Genomic DNA, 21822 nt, shown 5'->3' with positions numbered 1-21822 from the left:
GTATGAATGTTAGTATGTATGTATGAACATATGTTAGTATGTATGAACATATGTATGTATGTTAGTATGTATGTATGTTTGAACATATGTACCTTAATATGTATGTATGTGCATGTATGAATGTTAGAATGTATGTATGAACATATGTATGTTAGTATGTATGAACATATGTATGTATGAATGTTAGTATGTATGAACATATGTATCTTAATGTGTGTATGTACATGTATGTATGAACATATGTATGTTAGTATGTATGAACATATGTATGTATATATGTATGTATGCATGTATACATATTAAGATACATATGTTCATACACACATACATACACATGTTCATACATACGTGAATGTTTGTATATATGTATGTATGTTAGTATGTATGAACATGTGTATGTTAGTATGTATGAACATATGTATCTTAATATGTATGTATGTACATGTATGTATGTTAGTATGTATGAATGTATGTATGTTAGTATTTATGAACATGTGTATGTATGTATATTAGTATGTATGAACATATGTATCTTAATATGTATGTATGTATGTATGTTAGTATGTATGTATGAACGTATGTTAGTATGTATGTATGAACATATGTATGAATGTTTGTATATATGTATGTATGTTAGTATGTATGAACATATGTCTGTATGAATGTTAGTATGTATGTATGTACATATGTATGAATGTTTGTATATATGTATGTATGTATGTTAGTATGTATGAACATGTGTATGTATGTATGTTAGTATGTATGAACATATGTATCTTAAGATGTATGTATGTACATGTATGTATGAACGTATGAATGAATGTATGTATGTTAGTATGTATGAACATGTGTATGTATGTAGGAATATGTGTATGTATATTAGTATGTATCAACATATGTTAGTATGTATGTATGAACATATGTATGAATGTTTGTATATATGTGTGTATGTTAGTATGTTTGAACATATGTATGTATAAACATATGTTAGTATTCATTCATTCATTCATTTTCTGAACCTGCTTTATCCTCACTAGGGTCACGGCGGTCACTTGGAGCCTATCTCAGCTACTTATGGGCGAAGGCGGGGTACAGCCTGGATTTTTCACCAGTTCATCGCAGGGCGGTTAGTATGAACATATGTTAGTATGTATGTACATGTATGTATGTTAGTAGGTATGAATATGTGTATGTATCAACATATGTTAGTATGTACATATGTATGAATGTTTGTATATATGTATGTATGTATGTTAGTATGTATGTATGTACATATGTATGAATGTTTGTATATATGTATGTATGTTAGTATGTATGAACATGTGTATGTATGTATGTTAGTATGTATGTATGTATGTATGTACATATGTATGAATGTTTGTATATATGTATGTATGTTAGTATGTATGAACATGTGTATGTATGTATGTTAGTATGTATGTATGTATGTATGTATGTACATATGTATGAATGTTTGTATATATGTATGTATGTATGTATGTTAGTATGTATGTATGTATGTACATATGTATGAATGTTTGTATATATGTATGTATGTTAGTATGTATGAACATGTGTATGTATGTATGTTAGTATGTATGTATGTATGTATGTACATATGTATGAATGTTTGTATATATGTATGTATGTATGTTAGTATGTATGAACATATGTTAGTATGTATGTATGAACATATGTATGAATGTTTGTATGTATGTTAGTACGTATGTTTATGTTATGTTAGTATGTTAATGTATGTATGTATGTATGTTAGTATGTATGAACATATGTATCTTAATATGTATTTATGTACATGTATTTATGAACATATGTATGTTAGTATGTATGAACATATTTATGAATGTTAGTATGTATGTATGAACATATGTTAGTATGTATGAATGTTTGTATATATGTATGTATGTATGTTAGTATGTATGTACGTATGAACATATGTATCTTAATATGTATGTATGTACATATATGTATGAACATATGTATGTTAGTATGTATGAACATATGTATCTTAATATGTATGTATGTACATATATGTATGAACATATGTATGTTAGTATGTATGAACATGTGTATGTATGTAGGAATATGTGTATGAATGTTTGTATATATGTTAGTATGTTTGAACATATGTATGTATAAACATATGTTAGTATTCATTCATTCATTCATTTTCTGAACCTGCTTTATCCTCACTAGGGTCACGGCGGTCACTTGGAGCCTATCTCAGCTACTTATGGGCGAAGGCGGGGTACAGCCTGGACATTTCACCAGTTCATTGCAGGGCGGTTAGTATGAACATATGTTAGTATGTATGAACATATGTATCTTAATATGTATTTATGTACATGTATGTTAGTATGTATGAATGTTTGTATATATGTATGTATGTTAGTATGTATGTATGTATATTAGTATGTATGAACGTATGAATGTTATTATGCATGTATGAACATGTGTATGTATGTATGTACATGTATGTTAGTATGTATGAACATATGTATCTTAATATGTATGTATACATACATACACATGTTCAAACATTCTAACATATGTATGTATGTGTATGTATGAACATGTGTATGTATGTATAAACATATGTTAGTATTCATTCATTTTCTGAACCTGCTTTATCCTCACTAGGGTCACGGCGGTCACTTGGAGCCTATCTCAGCTACTTATGGGCGAAGGCGGGGTACAGCCTGGACATTTCACCAGTTCATCGCAGGGCGGTTAGTATGAACATATGTATCTTAATATGTATGTATACATACATATGTACATACATACATACACATGTTCATACATACGTGAATGTTAGTATGTATGAACATATGTATGTATACATACATATGTTCATACATACTAACATATATACATTCACATATGTATGTACATATGTATGTATACATACATATGTACATACATACATACACATGTTCATACATACGTGAATGTTAGTATGTATGAACATATGTATGTATACATACATATGTACATACATATGTGAATGTATATATGTTAGTATGTATGAACATATGTATCTTAATATGTATGCATACATACGTGTATGTTAGTACGTATGTTAGTATGTATGAACATATGTATCTTAATATGTATGCATACATATGTTCCTACATACATACACATGTTCATACATACGTATCTTAATATGTATGTATACACATGTACATACATACTAACATATTAAGATACATATGTTTGTACGTACATACACATGTTCATACATACGTGAATGTTAGTATGTTAGTATGTATGAACATATGTATCTTAATATGTGTGTATGTATGAACATATGTATGTTAGTATGTATGAACATGTGTATGTATGTAGGAATATGTGTATGAATGTTTGTATATATGTTAGTATGTTTGAACATATGTATGTATAAACATATGTTAGTATTCATTCATTCATTCATTTTCTGAACCTGCTTTATCCTCACTAGGGTCACGGCGGTCACTTGGAGCCTATCTCAGCTACTTATGGGCGAAGGCGGGGTACAGCCTGGACATTTCACCAGTTCATCGCAGGGCGGTTAGTATGAACATATGTTAGTATGTATGAACATATGTATCTTAATATGTATTTATGTACATGTATGTTAGTATGTATGAATGTTTGTATATATGTATGTATGTATGTATATTAGTATGTATGAACGTATGAATGTTATTATGCATGTATGAACATATGTATGTACATGTATGTTAGTATGTATGAACATATGTATGTATACATACATACACATGTTCATACATTCTAACATATGTATCTTAATATGTATGTATGAACATATGTATCTATGTATGTAGGAATATGTGTATGAATGTTTGTATATATGTTAGTATGTTTGAACATATGTATCTTAATATGTATGTATACATACATACACATGTTCAAACATTCTAACATATGTATCTTAATATGTATGCATACATACGTGTATGTTAGTACGTATGTTAGTATGTATGAACATATGTATCTTAATATGTATGCATACATATGTTCCTACATACATACACATGTTCAAACATTCTAACATATGTATCTTAATATGTATGTATGTGTATGTATGAACATATGTATCTATGTATGAATGTATGTATATTAGTATGTATAAACATATGTTAGTATTCATTCATTTTCTGAACCTGCTTTATCCTCACTAGGGTCACGGCGGTCACTTGGAGCCTATCTCAGCTACTTATGGGCGAAGGCGGGGTACAGCCTGGACATTTCACCAGTTCATCGCAGGGCGGTTAGTATGAACATATGTATGTATACATACATATGTACATACATATGTGAATGTATATATGTTAGTATGTATGAACATATGTATCTTAATATGTATGCATACATATGTTCATACATACGTGAATGTTAGTATGTATGAACATATGTATCTTAATATGTATGTGTACATACATACTAACATATTAAGATACATATGTTCATACATACTAACATTCACGTATGTATACATACACATGTTCATACATATATATACAAACATTCATACATACACATGTTCATACATATATACAAACATATGTACATTCATACATACTAACATACACATGTTCATATATATGTATGAACATATGTATCTTAATATGTATGTATATATACATATGTTCATGCATACTTAGTATGCATGAACATATGTATATATACTAACATGTTTGTACATACTGACATATGTTAACACATACTAACATTCGTAGATTCTAACATATGTTCATACATATATAAATACAGATGAATGTGTGATGAACACCTGTTATTGTTACAAATGTGACTACATTAAAATATACTTTACAAACTGAACACATCTGCCTGTTGTTTCATAATTCAGGGCAGATTTCATGTGTGTGATGTCATCAGCTGTAAACTGGACAGATTATTTACTTCAGTGTTTTTATGAAGGAATTAATTTAGTAGATTCTGGTTAAATGTTCAAATTACATATATTTAAACTTATGCTATGGAACTGTATGAACACAGAACAAACTCTGTGTGTGTGTGTGTGTGTGTGTGTGTGTGGGGTGTGCAGATGTTCACCTTGTCCACGTTGGCTCTGGTTTTGGCCGACGTCTCCACGTACTGCACCCCCCACTCCTCGGCTTTCCCTCGGGCCTCGTCCACAGAAACCTGCCGGCGTTCCTCCAGGTCCGATTTGTTCCCGACCACCAGCAGAGGGATCTTATCCTCCTCCGCCTTCACCCGCAGGATCTGCTCCCTGCACACACACACACGCACACACACACACACACACACATTAGACAGCTCTGGGCTTCGAACGCCTGTTCTCAGAAAATGAGGGTGTCTTTAGAGCCAAACATCACTGAGTAAACTCAGCTGGTGAACGGTACAAACTGCTGTCAGGACAAGATGAACTAGAGCTGTAAGAAAACACTGGCTTTGTAATATTTCATTTCACGATACTGCATCGATATGTTTAGGTATGTGTTCAAATGCAGATATTGTGGAGGTTCACTTTTGTTTTTCTTTTTTGTTCATATTTTATTAATTATTGTTTACCACCATGTTATTAAATAATGGTTATTTGAAACATCCTAAAGGCCTTTTGTCTGAGAGGCAGGAGTCGGGGACAGGTGCATGTAGAAGTGCAGACTTGAACCACTCCTACTTTTTATTTGATGTTGTTACAGCAAACAGAACCGCAGATACGACGGTTTGAACCCGGAGCAAACAAACGTGAATAAAAGTATGAAAATGGGGGGGGGTTAGATTTCTTTTTTTTGTCCTTTTTCAAAATGGAAAAATCTGGTCAAACCTGCAGATTCTAATCCACACACTGCATTAGTTTTACAGGTAAGGGGGAGGATGACCCCCGCCTGAACTGATGAGGAAACTGGGAGGAGCAGGGGTGGGGGGGGGTGAGAAAACACCGCGTCAAGATCTGCTTTTATGTCAAATATGTGAGCATAGTTGTAATTTATTACAATTTAGATTTTCTATCTTTTCAAGTCTTTGAAAGGTTCGTTAAAATTTGAAAATGGATTTTTTTTGTGCAGCGCTGGGATGGACAGGTGACAGATGTGATGCCTCTGAGATCTGATTTTGCTGAGATGAACACGAATATGAACCCAAAATCCTCTGAAGGAAATATGTTTTTGTGTTTTTATTTATTTATACATTGATTCTTTACTTTGAGACCCTGTATGCCAGGAGCATGATGAGCTGCTGTCAATGGTTTGGATTGGTTTTTTTACACCGATTCTCTGGACGTGTATAGTTTGTGTATTTGTCTGTTATTTCATGTGTGTAAAAATCTGAATTCTTTAAATAAAAAGAGAACTTAAAAAAAAGAAAAGGTTCATTAAGCATCTTTATGTTATTTGTGCAATAAATTATTTACATTTTTCTAATTGGATTTTATATTTTTTGTGTTTTTTGGGTCTTTTGTGTTGATACAGTAGTGAAAAAATAATAGATGATATAGATGAAGTTGTGCTGAAAAAAAAAGACTCCAAACGTTTCTGTATATAAAGTCAAAATCAACAGTACTTAAAAACAGCTAAAACAGGCTCAGACCCCTATGGGTTAACAACACACATGGAACCTCAGCATAAACAGAAGCTCACTGGAAAAAGCCCCGAGGACAATAAACTTCCAGCAGAAGCAGAACTGCGGGTCGTCAGTGTGCAGGTGGGTTTTGCAGGATTCTAAAACGCTGCAGACGAACCTCTTTGTGTTTTTGCTAACAGTGCTGAATGATGAGCGCAGGCATTCTTATCGTCTCCAAACCCCAGCAACGCTTACTCCAACAATATCACATTACACAGCCAAGGAAGAGCCCCCGAATAAAGCCGCTCAAATACACTCAGCACAATTTACATGAGGAATTTCCCGTGTGATTTATAGATATCCTTTCATACTGACTGCACCGAAAATGGAGCAGCGCATACGACACAGAAACTGGACAACCACTTCAGTGGAATAGAAGATTAAAGAGTGAAAACATCACAAAATTTAAGAAGATATAAATAAAAACCTTATTTTCCAGAGATACAGTAACAGTGAGCAACAGTCCAACAGTAATAGTTACAGTTTGTTCTCTTTTTCAGGAATTTAACAAATGAGTTTATTCTTCTTTTTAATGGACTAATGCATTAGCTGATTATCCAAGTCATATAAAAGTGGGGTTTTAACCTCAGCTTCTTCCTACTTTATTTCAGACATAAACTGCTGTCACAGAGACACAATGAAACAGTTGCACATTGTGTGACATTGTTTTTTTGTTTTTTTTGTTTAACTTATTGCCTTCAATATTTTAGAGTGTTCCATTTAAATCTGTAATTTGTCTCAGCCTTTCCTTCACCTTCATTCTGAACATAAGGGTCAGATCCAGCCGTCAGTGTCATAAATTAAAGGTTCTCCGATCGTTTCTCAAACAGGCTCATTTTTTAGCTGAAGGACCGAGTTTATGGAACTGTTCTCAAACTTTCAGTATCAGACATTCTGAACCTACTGCACCATAAAAAATTAAACCTAAAAAGGACTCATATATGTAAATGCACTATTAACTATAATAATAATATTTGTTCAGACTCATATGTAAATGCACTATTAACTATAATAATAATATTTGTTCAGACTCATATATGTAAATGCACTATTAACTATAATAATAATATTTGTTCAGACTCATATATGTAAATGCACTATTAACTATAATAATAATATTTGTTCAGACTCATATATGTAAATGCACTATTAACTATAATAATAATATTTGTTCAGACTCATATATGTAAATGCACTATTAACTTTAATAATAATATTTGTTCAGACTCATATGTAAATGCACTATTAACTATAATAATAATATTTGTTCAGACTCATATATGTAAATGCACTATTAACTATAATAATAATATTTGTTCAGACTCATATATGTAAATGCACTATTAACTATAATAATAATAATATTTGTTCAGACTCATATGTAAATGCACTATTAACTATAATAATAATATTTGTTCAGACTCATATATGTAAATGCACTATTAACTATAATAATAATATTTGTTCAGACTCATATATGTAAATGCACTATTAACTATAATAATAATATTTGTTCAGACTCATATATGTAATGCACTATTAACTATAATAATAATATTTGTTCAGACTCATATATGTAAATGCACTATTACTATAATAATAATATTTGTTCAGACTCATATATGTAAATGCACTATTAACTATAATAATAATATTTGTTCAGACTCATATATGTAAATGCACTATTAACTATAATAATAATAATATTTGTTCAGACTCATATATGTAAATGCACTATTAACTATAATAATAATATTTGTTCAGACTCATATATGTAAATGCACTATTAACTATAATAATAATATTTGTTCAGACTCATATATGTAAATGCACTATTAACTATAATAATATTTGTTCTATTAACTTTAATAATATTTGTTCTTGTATCAGTGATCTTTTCAGTCTGTGAATCTGTCAAACTATTTCTTCAACAGTACATGAATATTCAAAGGTTCAGTTCTGCTATTATCTGTATATATCACTTCAGTTGTAATATGTCTGTTTAATAAAATTTTATGATCATATTTGTAGTGTTTTAGTTCCCCCAAAGTCTTACGTTTCATTTCGGATCCATTTGTGATGAGAACAGCATGTTTTTATACATTTGAATAAAGTCAATAAAATAATGTTCATTTTCAGTCCCAGTGTCACGCAGCAGGAATTTAAGTGTTTTTACCCTAAATGTTCTTTGTGTCAGTTGTACATGTGTCATGTGCCAGTCCTTACTCAGACCTGTTCATACCTGTATTAAACAGGTCAGTTCTGTAGTTTAAACACAGACACTACTGAACAGGACATGGGTCCCTGTATCACTGCTGGATCTGGACCATAAGTAGGACTACATCTAAACTTCTCCATCATCGTTAAACCCAGGCTGGTGGTTGGTGGTACCTGAACTCGGCGGTGGCTGTGAAAGACTCGTGCTCTGTGATGGAGAACACCAGTAGGAAGCCCTCCCCACTACGGAAGTAGTTGTCCCTGATGGCGGCGTAGTCCTCCTGTCCGGCGGTGTCCAGGATGTCGATCTGCACCTCCTCCCCGTCCAGGACCACCTTCTTCCTGTAGCTGTCTGCCTTGGTGGGCTCGTAGTCCTCCACGAACTGGGACGGACAAAAGGGAAAGAAGCAGAAGTAGGTACGATGGTAACAGCGGCTGAGAGGGAAAGCACTTGAACCACGTTTACAACATGTCAGCAGAATGAGCTCCAGTTCAGTCAACGGGTTCATGCAGGTTTCAAGGTCAAAGTCAAACCCTTTTAACCCTTTGGGCTCCACAGTCACGGCCCTGGGACTGAGTCACATGACATTTTCAACACGTCATAGCGTCAGAAGTCGGTCCCGTACACCGCTGGGGATGATCGCCTTTGAAAGTGCGGACCTGAAACATTCTGCCACTGTTTATATGATGTTTATCGAACATATACAACCGCAGATGTGACGGTTTGAAAGCAGAGCAAACAAACATGAATACAAGTGTGTAAATGAGGTGTGTGTGTGTGTGTGTGTGTGTGTGTGGGGGGGGGGGGTTTAGATTTCTGACCATATCTACGTCATTTTTTGTCCTTTTTCAAAACAGAAAAAAACTGGTCAAACCTGCAGATTCTAATCCACAGACTGTATTAGCATTACAGGTAAGGGTGAGGATGACCCCCACCTGAACGGGATAAAGAAACTGGGAGGACTGGGGGGGGGACGCCTATGTAAAGATCTGCTTTTATGTCAAATATTTGAGTATAGTTTGAATTTATTACAATTTTAATTTTCTATATCTAATATTTGAACCAATATTCACTTTTAAAGTCTTTGAAAAGGTTCGTTAAACATCTGTGTGTTATTATGCAATAAATTATAGACATTTTTCTAATGGATTTTATATTTTGTGTGTTTTTTGTCCTTTTATGTTGATATATTTAAAAACGAATTTGTCTCCCTTATCTACAAGGTGAGGAAGAAATGGAAACGCCGTCTCCTCATTATGCAGCGTATACAGAGAAAAAAAGTCATCGTTTATAACAGGACGGAGCGAAAGCTTAGCAGTGATTGGAGACGCCTCCCTGCAGCTGACTCGGATCATCTGGTCCAGACACTCGTGTCAGTGCCATCACCGTTAAATTCCACCGGACTGATTCAGCAGCAAATACAGAGCAGTCTCACATCCTGCATTCACTGCTCCAACAGCTCACCCAAACCCACTGCACACTAGGGATGTAACAGTTACCAGTATAATGATAAACCGCCGTCAAATCACAGACAGTTAGTATTACCGTTTAAATTCTAATTATCATGATAACCGTGTTTGATTACCGCACTTTTTCATAGAAAACGCCTATGTAAAGATCTGCTTTTATGTCAAATATTTGAGTATATTTTTAATTTATTACAATTTTAATTTTCTATACCTAATATTTGGAACCAATATTCACTTTTAAAGTCTTTGAAAAGGTTCGTTAAACATCTGTGTGTTATTTATGCAATAAATTATATGCATTTTTCAAATTAGATTTTACATATTTTTCTGTTTTCTGGCCTTTTATGTTTTTATAGTAGGGTAAAGTGAAAAAATAATAGACAGATGATATAGATGAAGTTGTGCTGAAAAAACCGATCCCAAACATGGGTATAGTAAACATTTGTTTATATAGTATATAAAGGCAAAATCAAAAGGACTGAAAACAGACAAAATAGACTCAGACCACTAAGGGTTTAGGGTCATTTTCAAATTTTCCAGCACAGCACTTTAAAAAAATACATATCTACAGGAATACATAAACTCATGATTTTTTTTGTTTGTTTGTTTTTTTTTTACTTTTTATCACAATGATGTACATTGTATTATACTATAAACATCTAAAATCCATCAAATTCATCAAACAAGAGTTTTGGTGAAATTTTCGTTTTTCCCATTACACAAATTTCTATGCACAAGTTATATTTATACAATTTGAGGGTGAATGGTAAACAGACTCCTGATGCAGAATGTAGATGTAAAAGTTAGAGCCCATTGAAACCCAAACATGGAACCGTGTCACTGCTGGACCTGACCAGGGCTGTATACTGGCAAGAATCTGGCAATACGATACAAATCACAATAGTAGGATCACGATACGATATATCACGATATATCATGATACTGTTAAAAAGGCCATTTTTTTTGTTTGTTTCTTCTTTAAAAATGATTATTTCCTGGAAGAACTGACAAATACTAAACACATTTGTATTTGATCCCAACAGGATCTAATGTTCTGTCACAAAACGTTCCTGTGTTCAAACTGAAATTCTGTTTTACAGACATTCCAGTTTCAGATCCTGTTCAAATGTTCAGGTTCTATTAGTTCACAACGAACAACAGAACAGGATTTGAGTTCAATCCCAACAAAGGAACGAACATCATTGAATAAAAGAGTGTGAAATAATCATAAATAAAATATGAACAAAAAAGAAACCCAAAAAAAACCCAAAAATGAACCTACACTGTATCTGCATTTGAATAAATACCTAAAAATATCCATACAGTACTGTTTAATATCGATACATTATTGTGAAATGAAATATCGCGATATATTGCAGAACCGGTATTTTCTTACAGCCCTAGACCTGACCCTAATAATAAAAACATATGGAACAGGATTTGAGCCGAGTCGATCCTAAATGACAGAATAAGCTGCGTTTCCGTTGAAAAAAGTCGTGCTATAGAAGGAACTCTGCCACAGAAACTTTACTTCTAAACACTTGGAAGGAGAAGGATGTAAATCAGAGCTATATAACAGGATTTACCTCCAACATCCTTTTACAGTTGGACATAAATCACTGGTATGTTGTCCACGTAGACCTGTCCGTCCACAGTGGACTGAGGTGGACGCTGACGTATGTCCTGCAGTCCATTCAGGTGCCACTTCCATTATAGTTCCTTTTTATAAGGCAGTTCTTGCCGGTCATAGAAGTTTTTACAAGCCTCTTATTTTGGTCTGTGTAAAACTCAAAGTGTTCCTAAACTTTGGACTGTCTGGAAGATGGTCAGGTGCCCCCATGTGGACCAGGAGGGGATGTGAAGAGGAACAAAGACCTACCAGACTCACCTGTCAATCGGTCTGCTTCAGTTTTCTATATTACTACATGCACTATATGGACAAAAGTATGTGGACATGTTGAATTCAGGTGTTTCTTTTCCAACAGGGGTCTGTAAACTATATGGACATAAATATTGGGACACATCATGTCTACAGCTGTCAGATGTCCTGTTCATAAAGATTTAAGATAAAAAAACATTAATATTTCCTTAAAGTTTGATGGTAGATTTTACTCTATTCTGTCCTGTTTTCAGTTATTTTGATCATTCTTTATTCTAAAAATATAAATTGCTGTATCTGTGAAGCATCATTTAGTCCAAAACCCAAAGAGATTCACTTTAACACAATAAACAGTGAAGAAAAATGAACAAATATGGTGTTTGTTCTAAAAAAATAACTGAACTAAACCCATGAACCAGAACTGAAACACTGATTAATTTTGATGATAATATTCAGAAGGATCTTGTGGAGATGAAACTGATCTGAAATTAAACATAGAAATGAATAAGTGATTGCTGTTTCTAAACTATATGGACATAAATATTGGGACACATCATGTCTACAACTGTCACATGTCCTGTTCATGAGGATTTAAGATAAAAACATCAATATTTCCTTTTATAGTTTAATGGTAAATGTTTCTTCCTCAGTCAGATGTGATGACAGTAGATGGTTAGATGTGGAAGAAAATCATTATTTACAGTCAGAGCAGGAAAAATATTAGAGAAATTTAGAGGAAGAACATTTAAAATCATAGAATAAAACTATTAATGTTGAGAAAAATGAAGTAAAAACCATCTCTGAGGCATTTTGGAAGCAAAGACAACAATTTAAACCAAACTGACCAATGCACTGATATTTATCCCAATATTATTAGTCCTTATTGTTTTGTATCCCAGACCCGTTAGAAAACAAACACCTGGATTCAACAGGTCCACATTAAATCTGCTGATTAATCGGGCCGATTATAGCGTATCACCGATTAATCAATCAGTCACTTTGTAACCAATAGGGCAGGGAATTGGCAAGAATCTGGAGATATGATACAAATCACAACACTAGGATCACAATACGATATATCATGATACTGTTTAAAAAGGCCATTTTTTGTTTATTTCTTTTTTTAAATGATTATTTCCTGGAAGAACGGAATTACTCCAGAATCTGCACAAATACTAAACACATTTTTATTTGATCCCAACAGGATCTAATGTTCTATCACAAAATGTTCCAACTGTGTTCAAACCGAAATTCTGTTTTACAGACATTCCAGTTTCAGATCCTGTTCAAATGTTCAGATTCTTAGTTCACAACTAACATCAGAACAGGATTTGAGTTCAATCCCAACAAAGGAACTAACATTATTTAATAAAAGAGTGTTAAAGAATAATAAATAAAATATAAACCAAAAAAAAAAAATGAACCTCTGCCATATCTGCATTTGAATAAATACCTAAAAATATCGATACAGTACTTTTTAATATCGATACAGTATTGTGAAATGAAATATCATGATATATTGCTGAACTGATATTTTCTTACAGCCCTCGTATCCAATGTATTAACTTTTAACTCTGTCGCTCTGCTCTTGTGTCTTTCTGCTGTAGATCAGGGCTGTCAAACATGCGTCCCCCCAAAGGTTCCAGTCCCACCCCTGGGATGAATTCACAAAGTGTCTAAACCTCCACAGTCCAGGCTGTGGAACTCATGTTAGTGTGGGTTCCACATCCAGACCAATCTGATCTACAGTCAAATAATAACAGCAGAAGAACCCACACAAAAGAACGACTGCAGATTTACTACTGGGTTTGATGGGAAAAATAATATTACATTACACCTTTAAATAATGACAACTTCAAATTTTTGTCTTTTAGTGCAAAAAATCACATTAAATTCTGAAAATATTTCCATTTCTAAACTCTCCTGTACCAATAAAATGTGAATAACCTGAACAAATGTGCCCAACCTGAAATGTCTGTATTAAATTCAGTCCAGTTTGAACTCTTTTTCTTCCTGGTTTCCTCAGTGTTTAGTGTCTTTGGAGATCTGATCCAGAATGCACATGGACTAATGATAAGTGGAGGCAGAAGACTGAGAAAATTACACTGATTTTTCTGAAGAAATTTCAGTTTTTTCAGGTTATTCACATCTTTCTTGTTTGGATAGTTTATAAAAGTAAGTATTTTCATAATTTAATGGGTTTTTTGCACTAAAACAAAGACAAAAATTTGCAGTTGTCACTATTTCTAGGTTCTTCTGTTATTATTTGACTGGTCCGACCCACTGCAGATCAAATCAGGCTGAATGTGGAACCTGAAAGAACAGCAGTTTGAGAACCCTGCTGTAGAGTTAGACAAATAGTAAAGCCTGTTCACTTTCATAATCTCAGACCAGAACTGGAGTTACAGTGAAAAAGTGAACTGGTCAGACTTCTGTACCTAGACTCTGGTTGATGAAACCGCATCAGTTTGTGCTGGTTCAGACTCACCTCGTCGTACATGAACTGCAGGGTGAGGGCCGACTTCCCCACGCCGCCGCTGCCCACCATTATCACCTTGTGCAGCGCCAGAGAGCTCTGGTTTTTACTTTTACTGGTGGCCATTATTGGATTCCTCTTTGTCTTTTCACACGCTCAAAGCTCATAGACGCTCCGCACCCAGACAATCACCGACACAACCTGTGAACGACAAGAAGGAAAAACATATGAGCGCTCACATACACAGGCGTGTGGACGAGTGCAGGGACAGATGGCGGTTGTTACTTAACAGCTTTCACTGTGGCAATAATTTTGCGTGCCAAGGCGCTAGGCTGGGCTCCAACAGATCTGGAATTGTACCCTGCACCCGTCCCATTAAAGTGCCAAATTGCCTGCTCATGAATCCTAGAACTTTATAAAGTTTGCCATCAAAAGGTCAGTGCAGCTGATCAGCAGTAATGAAGCTATCATTCACCGCAGTAAGACAGCGTTTAGGAAGGCATTAAGACGTGGCATCGTGAGCTAACCTCGTTAAAAGGAGGCTCATGTCGCTGACCATCTCTGTGCTCTGTACGGGCCCAACCCTCAGAAGGTGAAAGCTCACAGTCAATTGCTTTTCCCTCAGTTCCAGATCTTCTGAGTCGCACGTAATTTCCAGTTAGAACCTCACAGTGAATGTGTTGTAAAGGCCTGACTGATACAACTCAACACACACTGAACATGATCGAATCATTCTAAATCTGAACAAAACGGAACTGCAACTTTAATCACACGCTGGTCATACAAACCCCACAACCAGACACTTCACAGCCTCTTTTACAGCTAACGATATGAATATTTCATATCACAGTTATTGTGACCAAAATTATCAAAATTACCATTATTATTGTGGTATATTGAAATTGTGCCCAAAATGTTCAAAAAGTACTAATACACACACTGAAATAATTTAACCAAGTTGTATTTTGAAAAAAAAAAAAAAAAAAAAAAAAAAAAACAAATTTTCAGCACAACTTCATCTATATCATCTGTCTATTTTTTTTTCCACTTTAACCTACTATATCAACAACAAAGGACAAAAAAACACAAAAAATATATAAAATCCAATTTGAAAAATGTATATAATTTATTGCATAAATAACACACAGGTGCTTAACAAACCTTTTCAAAGACTTTAAAAGTGAATATTGGTTCCAAATATTATGTATATAACATTAAAATTGTAATAAATTAAAACTATACTCAAATATTTGACATAAAAGCAGATCTTTACAAAGGGCTTTTTTCCCCTAAAAAGTGCGGTAATCAAACACGGTTATCATGATAATTAGAATTTAAAAGGTAATACTAACAGTCTGCAATTTTACCGCGGCTTATCATTACACCACTAATTGTTACATCCCTATTTACAGCATCAGAACAGACCTAAACACCTGCCAGCGACCAGAACCATCCACTGATCTGATATGTTTAAGAACTTCTGAACCATTAAATCTGTCAATACAGTTCAATAATTCAGGTAAAATGCAGTCATGGTCATCAGATATGACCCATGTGGACGTTCAGAGGCTCTGGAGTTACCATGGAAACCCTGTCATCTTCTACAACACTGAGCCCGTTTACATGACCATAAAAATACAATAACTGGGAGTAATACGATAAATGCCATAATCAGATGCGATGCATTTACGTGCACTTCAGAAATGTGATAATCGAAGAACCCTGGTTTACATGTTTCGTCCATTATTTGTATTTCTTTCGGAGTACGTACGTACGACGTTATGATGCAAAGTCTTCTAAACATCCGGTCCTTGGTTACCAGGGCTACGCCTATGGTGTCAGCGTTAGCTGTCCTAATGTGGGAGGAGCTAATACGACGACAGAATAGGTCACATTTACTGCTATCCTTCATTTAATTTCATTGTTTGTTTACCTTTTTCTTAGATTCACTGGTGTCGTAACTTCAGTTTATTATATATATATATATATATAAAATATATATATATATATATATATATATATATATAGATATATATATATAATATATATATATATATATATTTTTTTTTTTTTTTTTTTTTTTTTTTTTTTTTTTTTACACATTGCAGATGTAAAACAAAAAAAAAAAGCAAAATAAATCAGATTAACCTGTATACATGTGTGAAGACATCGGAGTACTGGGGACGAATTTCGGTGTGCTAATCCAATTTTTTATAATCAGATTACTGCTGTTATCGGATAAAACCGATCAGATTATCCTGTTTACATGATCAATAACAATCTGATAACTGCAGAAATCATACAATGATGTATTGAGTATTGGTGTGAATGTAAACAGGTTCATTGATTCACCAATACAATCCATGTAGTTTGACAATTGACAGTAGTTGTAGACACTTGTTTTTATGTCCAGTAAATGATATATTTTGCTGAAATTCCTCCGTTTCCTCTGTTTTATCATAACTCACATTTACTCTGAGCTTTTATGAACATCTACATGATCAGATAATTAAACACAGGATAATCCCTCATTTTCACTAATATATGCTAAATTCAGAGGATAATATCATAGTAAATGTTGACAAATCACTTAAGTCATGTCTCTACATGTAGAGACACAGAAATAGTTGGTTTAAGACAGATTTAAAAAACAGTCTCAGTCTGTGCTGAAATTTAGTTGACAGCGATGATGCGCTCTGGACATTTTAACTGAATATGGATCAATTCAACAGGTTTACAGCACATGAAATAAATGCGTCATGTTCCAGCTATAGAAAAGAAGGCCGTCACAGCAGGCAGGTAATATTTGCACTCAAGTTGTCATGTAGTTTAAAAAAAAAAACCTGAAAGATTCTGCAGTATGTTTCAGTTTCATTCTCAACAACTCTTCATCTGAGTTCGACACAAACAGGAAAAGGGACAATGCATTCAGGACTCGATTTCACAACGGAATAACAAGCGTGGACAGATGAAATGCTGCATTCAAGTCCACCTATAAATTAGTTCATAGTAGTTCTACATCTGTCATCACAATGACAGATGTAAACACTGGAACCCACTTCTTCAGACTTAACTTGGCACAAGAATACTCTACAAACAGGCAACATTTATATAGACTGAAAATACTGATAATGATCATTTTGGGGAAAAATATTGAGACAAAATGTTTGTCACATTTTCCACAGACAGACAATGGAGATGTACAGAGAAACATCCTGTCATTCTATGCAACACTAGAAAACACAACAACAGAAATTGTAAAAGCACAACTTCCTACTGCAGCTTTTTCCTCTTGGACAAATCTCGAATGTGGGCTGACAGAAGACAGAAACAACCGGTAGTTATGGCAGTCAGTCCCATATTTAACCCTGTACCTGTCTGAAAACACCTGTGACTGGACAAAGTCTGAGTCATGGGTTACATGCTCCACAGCTGGAGTCCACACAAATGGGCACTTCATGTTTCCTGTCAGAGGACTTGAACAACACGCTGATGGGTAATTATGGAATTTTCACCCGGTAACGCCAAACAGTGTCAAACTGACTGGACAACCTCTAATCAGGACGCCTTTTCATCAGTCTTCTGTGAGAAACACATTAAAACTGTTGCTTCCAAACTTAAGTTGTGATTAAAAGAAGACTTCCGCTGATTGCAGACCAGAAACTTGTGGATTAACAGCAACACAAACAAGAATATTTACCAATAAAAGCCAGAACAAGAAAATGGCCTGAGCGAAGAAACCCCCACAAAGAAGGAAGGATTGGAATTATTAAAGAAATATACAATATGGAAAAACTAACTTTCTCCTTGAACCATAATTTGGACAAATTTACTATTTGTTGCTAAAATGACATCTGTCCCAGAAGCTGTGACACCCCAATAGGACAAACACCTTGTTTTTTTGAGAAATACACATATGTGTCAACATCTGTGTGTTTTACTATCGACATGTGGTAAATATGCATTCCGGAAAATGTGCACAAATGTTTATGAAAATGATGGATGTATTCTGTCAGCAGGTTTACGAGGTATGATCTGATGCAACATGAGAATATATGTGAATGATCTGACATGGACTGAAACAGGACAATACCCAAACTAACTCAACCTCTGATCAGGATGGGAGAACACTGGGACTCATTGACCCACTTCTTTACGTTGTATTTTAAGTTTTGATACTGCCCTGTCTGAGCTTGTTGACGTCTTTTGTTTCATGTCTTTACATTTTTTTTATACTGATCTGTTTGTTAAAAAAATGTAAAATCTGTTCAAATAAAGTATAAAAAAAAAAAAGAATATTCACTATGCATTACCTGACATTACCGTTAAAGTGGGAAACAGTTTGGATAGGATTTTATTTTTTCGAACAGTAAATATACTTCTTAAGGCCACTGCATTACTGTTTTCATGTGTGCTTTGAAGACAGCCTCAGTCACATTACCATTTATCTTCATGAGTGATAGCTTTACATAAATAAAACACAGTATGCATCAGTATGGGATGTAATATTAAACAACTATGCAGCAGAGCAGCAGAGCTCAGACACAAACATCTCAGTCTTTGAGGATTCCCTCAAAGCCTGTCTTTCAGATGATCTTAATACGGCTGTTGTGGCATTAGTCACATCACGGTAAACAACCTCTGTTGCCTTTTCCATTTTTTTCCTGCTATCATCTTATCTTTAGCTGTAGAAAGTTTCATTCCCTCCTCCAGGGATGTCACATTAATAGGTACGTTGAACTGATTCAGAGCATTATTCATAATACACTCCTCCAAACAGCAAACACTCCACTGTAGAACAAACACTCCAAGAGATGAGCACGCACTGATGACAGGAAACATTCATACCCACCTTATAAATTATATATTACCATATATTTACTGTAGGGTATGTAGCACTGTTCTTTTGTGTTCTCCTAGAAAAGTTATTACAGACTTCAGTGATGATGGTGTCAGTCTCATTTAGTTCAGGGGCCCACATTCAGCTCAATGTGATCTCAAGTGGGTCAGACAACAGCAAAGAAAAAAGTAGAATTACACGATGAAAATGTTTTACATCTACAAAGTATACTTGGAAAAAAATGTGAATAATATGAACAACTGGAAATGTCTGGAGAAAAAATCATTGCAATTTTAAACAATATTACTTCTGAGTAATGAACAGATCACAGGGATCTACAAATACACAAACAGTAACAGGCTGAACACTGGTAACAGTGCATCTTCCCTTAAAGCATTTCATGTTCTCGTTTGTTCAGGTTATTCACATTTTTTGTGAAAAGACCATTTTTAAAACGCTAATGTTGTCAGGTAATTATACTTTTTGCACTAAAAAAAAAACGGGTGGGGCAGCCACAGCCTAGATGGATAGAGTCAGCTTGTGACCGAAGGGTTGATTCCCTGGACTGGCGGAGATTTGTTGGCTGATGTTGCCCTTAAGCAAGGCACCTTAACCGCCCAGTTGGTTCCCTGGGTGCCTGATAAGGTGAGCCCACTGCTCCTAGTCTGCAGTGTGTGATGCATGTATGATCTCAAGGATCAAGGACCAAGGTTACTTTATCGTACCCATGGGTAGATTTGTTTGCAGACGAGGTAATTGCTTTTGCCGTTAAAACAAAACATACATTGAACCTGTTCGGCAGGCTACTGGATCGAGCTTCCAGGACAGGACAAAAAGTGCTCAGTGTTCCACCATTCATCAGTATAGCAGCATGGAGAAGTAAAAGGATAAAATAAGAAATAGATCAAATAAATAAAAACAGATGCAGTAAAACATAATAAAAAACCAGAGAAGATAAAAACAGTCTGGGATAAAAACCAGGATAAGAACATAAAATTAAAAAATTTGAAGTCACAATAATAATACATAGAGCAAAAAAATAGGATAAATAACTAAAATAAGTAAATGAAGTGCAATGTCACTATTTCTTCTTGAGCTCAGTGACAGCGACAGGAACAAAGCTGTTTTTATAAACGCTGAGTCCTGCACCTGGAACTAAAAACCTCCGCCCAGAGGAAAGGAGCTGAAATTCACCCCCTAAAGGATGGGAGTCATTATTAAGATTATTACGATCTAATGATGGGTTAAGGACAGAAGATGTTTAGGTGTGTGAACCCCTACTGACAAAATAAAGGTTCCTCTTCTTCTCTCTTCTTAAAACAAAGACAAACATTTGCAGTGGTCAGTATATATAGGTTACTATCATAGTATTTTACTGGACTGATCCACTTGAGATCAAATTGGTCTGTAGGTAGCCCCTGAATGAAGTGATTTTAACAACCTTGGTCGTTAATATCTTTGGTGTAATTTTTACATTTCACAAATTCATCTCACCGGACGGATTGGAGCCTTTAGCCCCGGAGGTCGTATGTTTGACACCCCTGATTTATGAGCTCAACACACAGAGGGTTCATACCCAGCTCAGACCATCTGTAGTAGGTTGTGTCATGGATGCTGACGCTGTGGCATCATCATGACGAGGAAGCCGAGTGTGACCGGAGCCTTTCCTGCCTTTGTGGTCAGTAACCAGGGCAGTGAAAGGGCTGATGGGAAGGAGTGACAAACGCACACATCTTCCCAAAGACATCAAACTCAGCATTACTGCATGGGGTCAGCTTTTAAATTATTCACATGTAACCCATTTTCTGTAAACATGTACACACAGAGTTCTACGGCTATAAATAAAGCAAGCAAAGAAAATAAACTGAGAGCAAAAATGTGCTGAGTATGAGAGAGTGCTTAGTGGAGATTTTCCAAAGGAAGTTTGAACATCACCGGGGGGGGGGGGGGTGTCTGCGCTTCCACCAGCTGGGGTCATCACAGTGTCACGTGGGGTTGGGGGGGGGGTGAAAGAGGATGCAGGCCTGACCCAGATATGGATGTGGACTCTGCTTGGTCCTTTTTCTGGGATGGGGGTGGTGTGGTGTGTGGGGGGGGGGGTATCTAACAGACCACTGTGGTTGCTAAGCTTCTGAAATATAGATGACACCGGTGCAGTGTGGGCCCGTGGAATTCATTCAGATTCCCTTTGGAGAAGAGGCCAGTGTTCCCTTCCTACTCCACTGAACGCTCTGGCAGGGCTGCACCCAGGTTTGCCAGGACTCACAGGGGTGCTAATAAAAGATTACAGCGCTGAGACGGAGGCCG

At 35.1% G+C, this 21822-nt stretch overlaps 1 protein-coding gene across 1 annotated transcript in view; it reads right to left on the bottom strand.

Moving 5' to 3' along the window:
* The window catches only part of ralba (v-ral simian leukemia viral oncogene homolog Ba (ras related)), a 44544-nt gene that overhangs the window by 5473 nt on the left and 17249 nt on the right, over positions 1-21822 (bottom strand). The window contains exons 2-4 of the mRNA XM_030123983.1: positions 14688-14876; positions 9025-9233; positions 5104-5281 (exon numbers count right to left, since the gene is read on the bottom strand). Of these exons, the coding sequence (XP_029979843.1) occupies positions 5104-5281; positions 9025-9233; positions 14688-14801 (501 nt within the window). The 5' untranslated portion in view covers positions 14802-14876. The remainder of the gene's footprint in view (positions 1-5103; positions 5282-9024; positions 9234-14687; positions 14877-21822) is intronic.

The sequence above is a fragment of the Sphaeramia orbicularis genome, chromosome 21, assembly GCF_902148855.1.
Source record: "Sphaeramia orbicularis chromosome 21, fSphaOr1.1, whole genome shotgun sequence".
Lineage (NCBI taxonomy): Eukaryota > Metazoa > Chordata > Actinopteri > Kurtiformes > Apogonidae > Sphaeramia > Sphaeramia orbicularis.
Note: the sequence above shows the minus strand (reverse complement) of the source record. Positions and strands in the feature narration are given on the sequence as shown.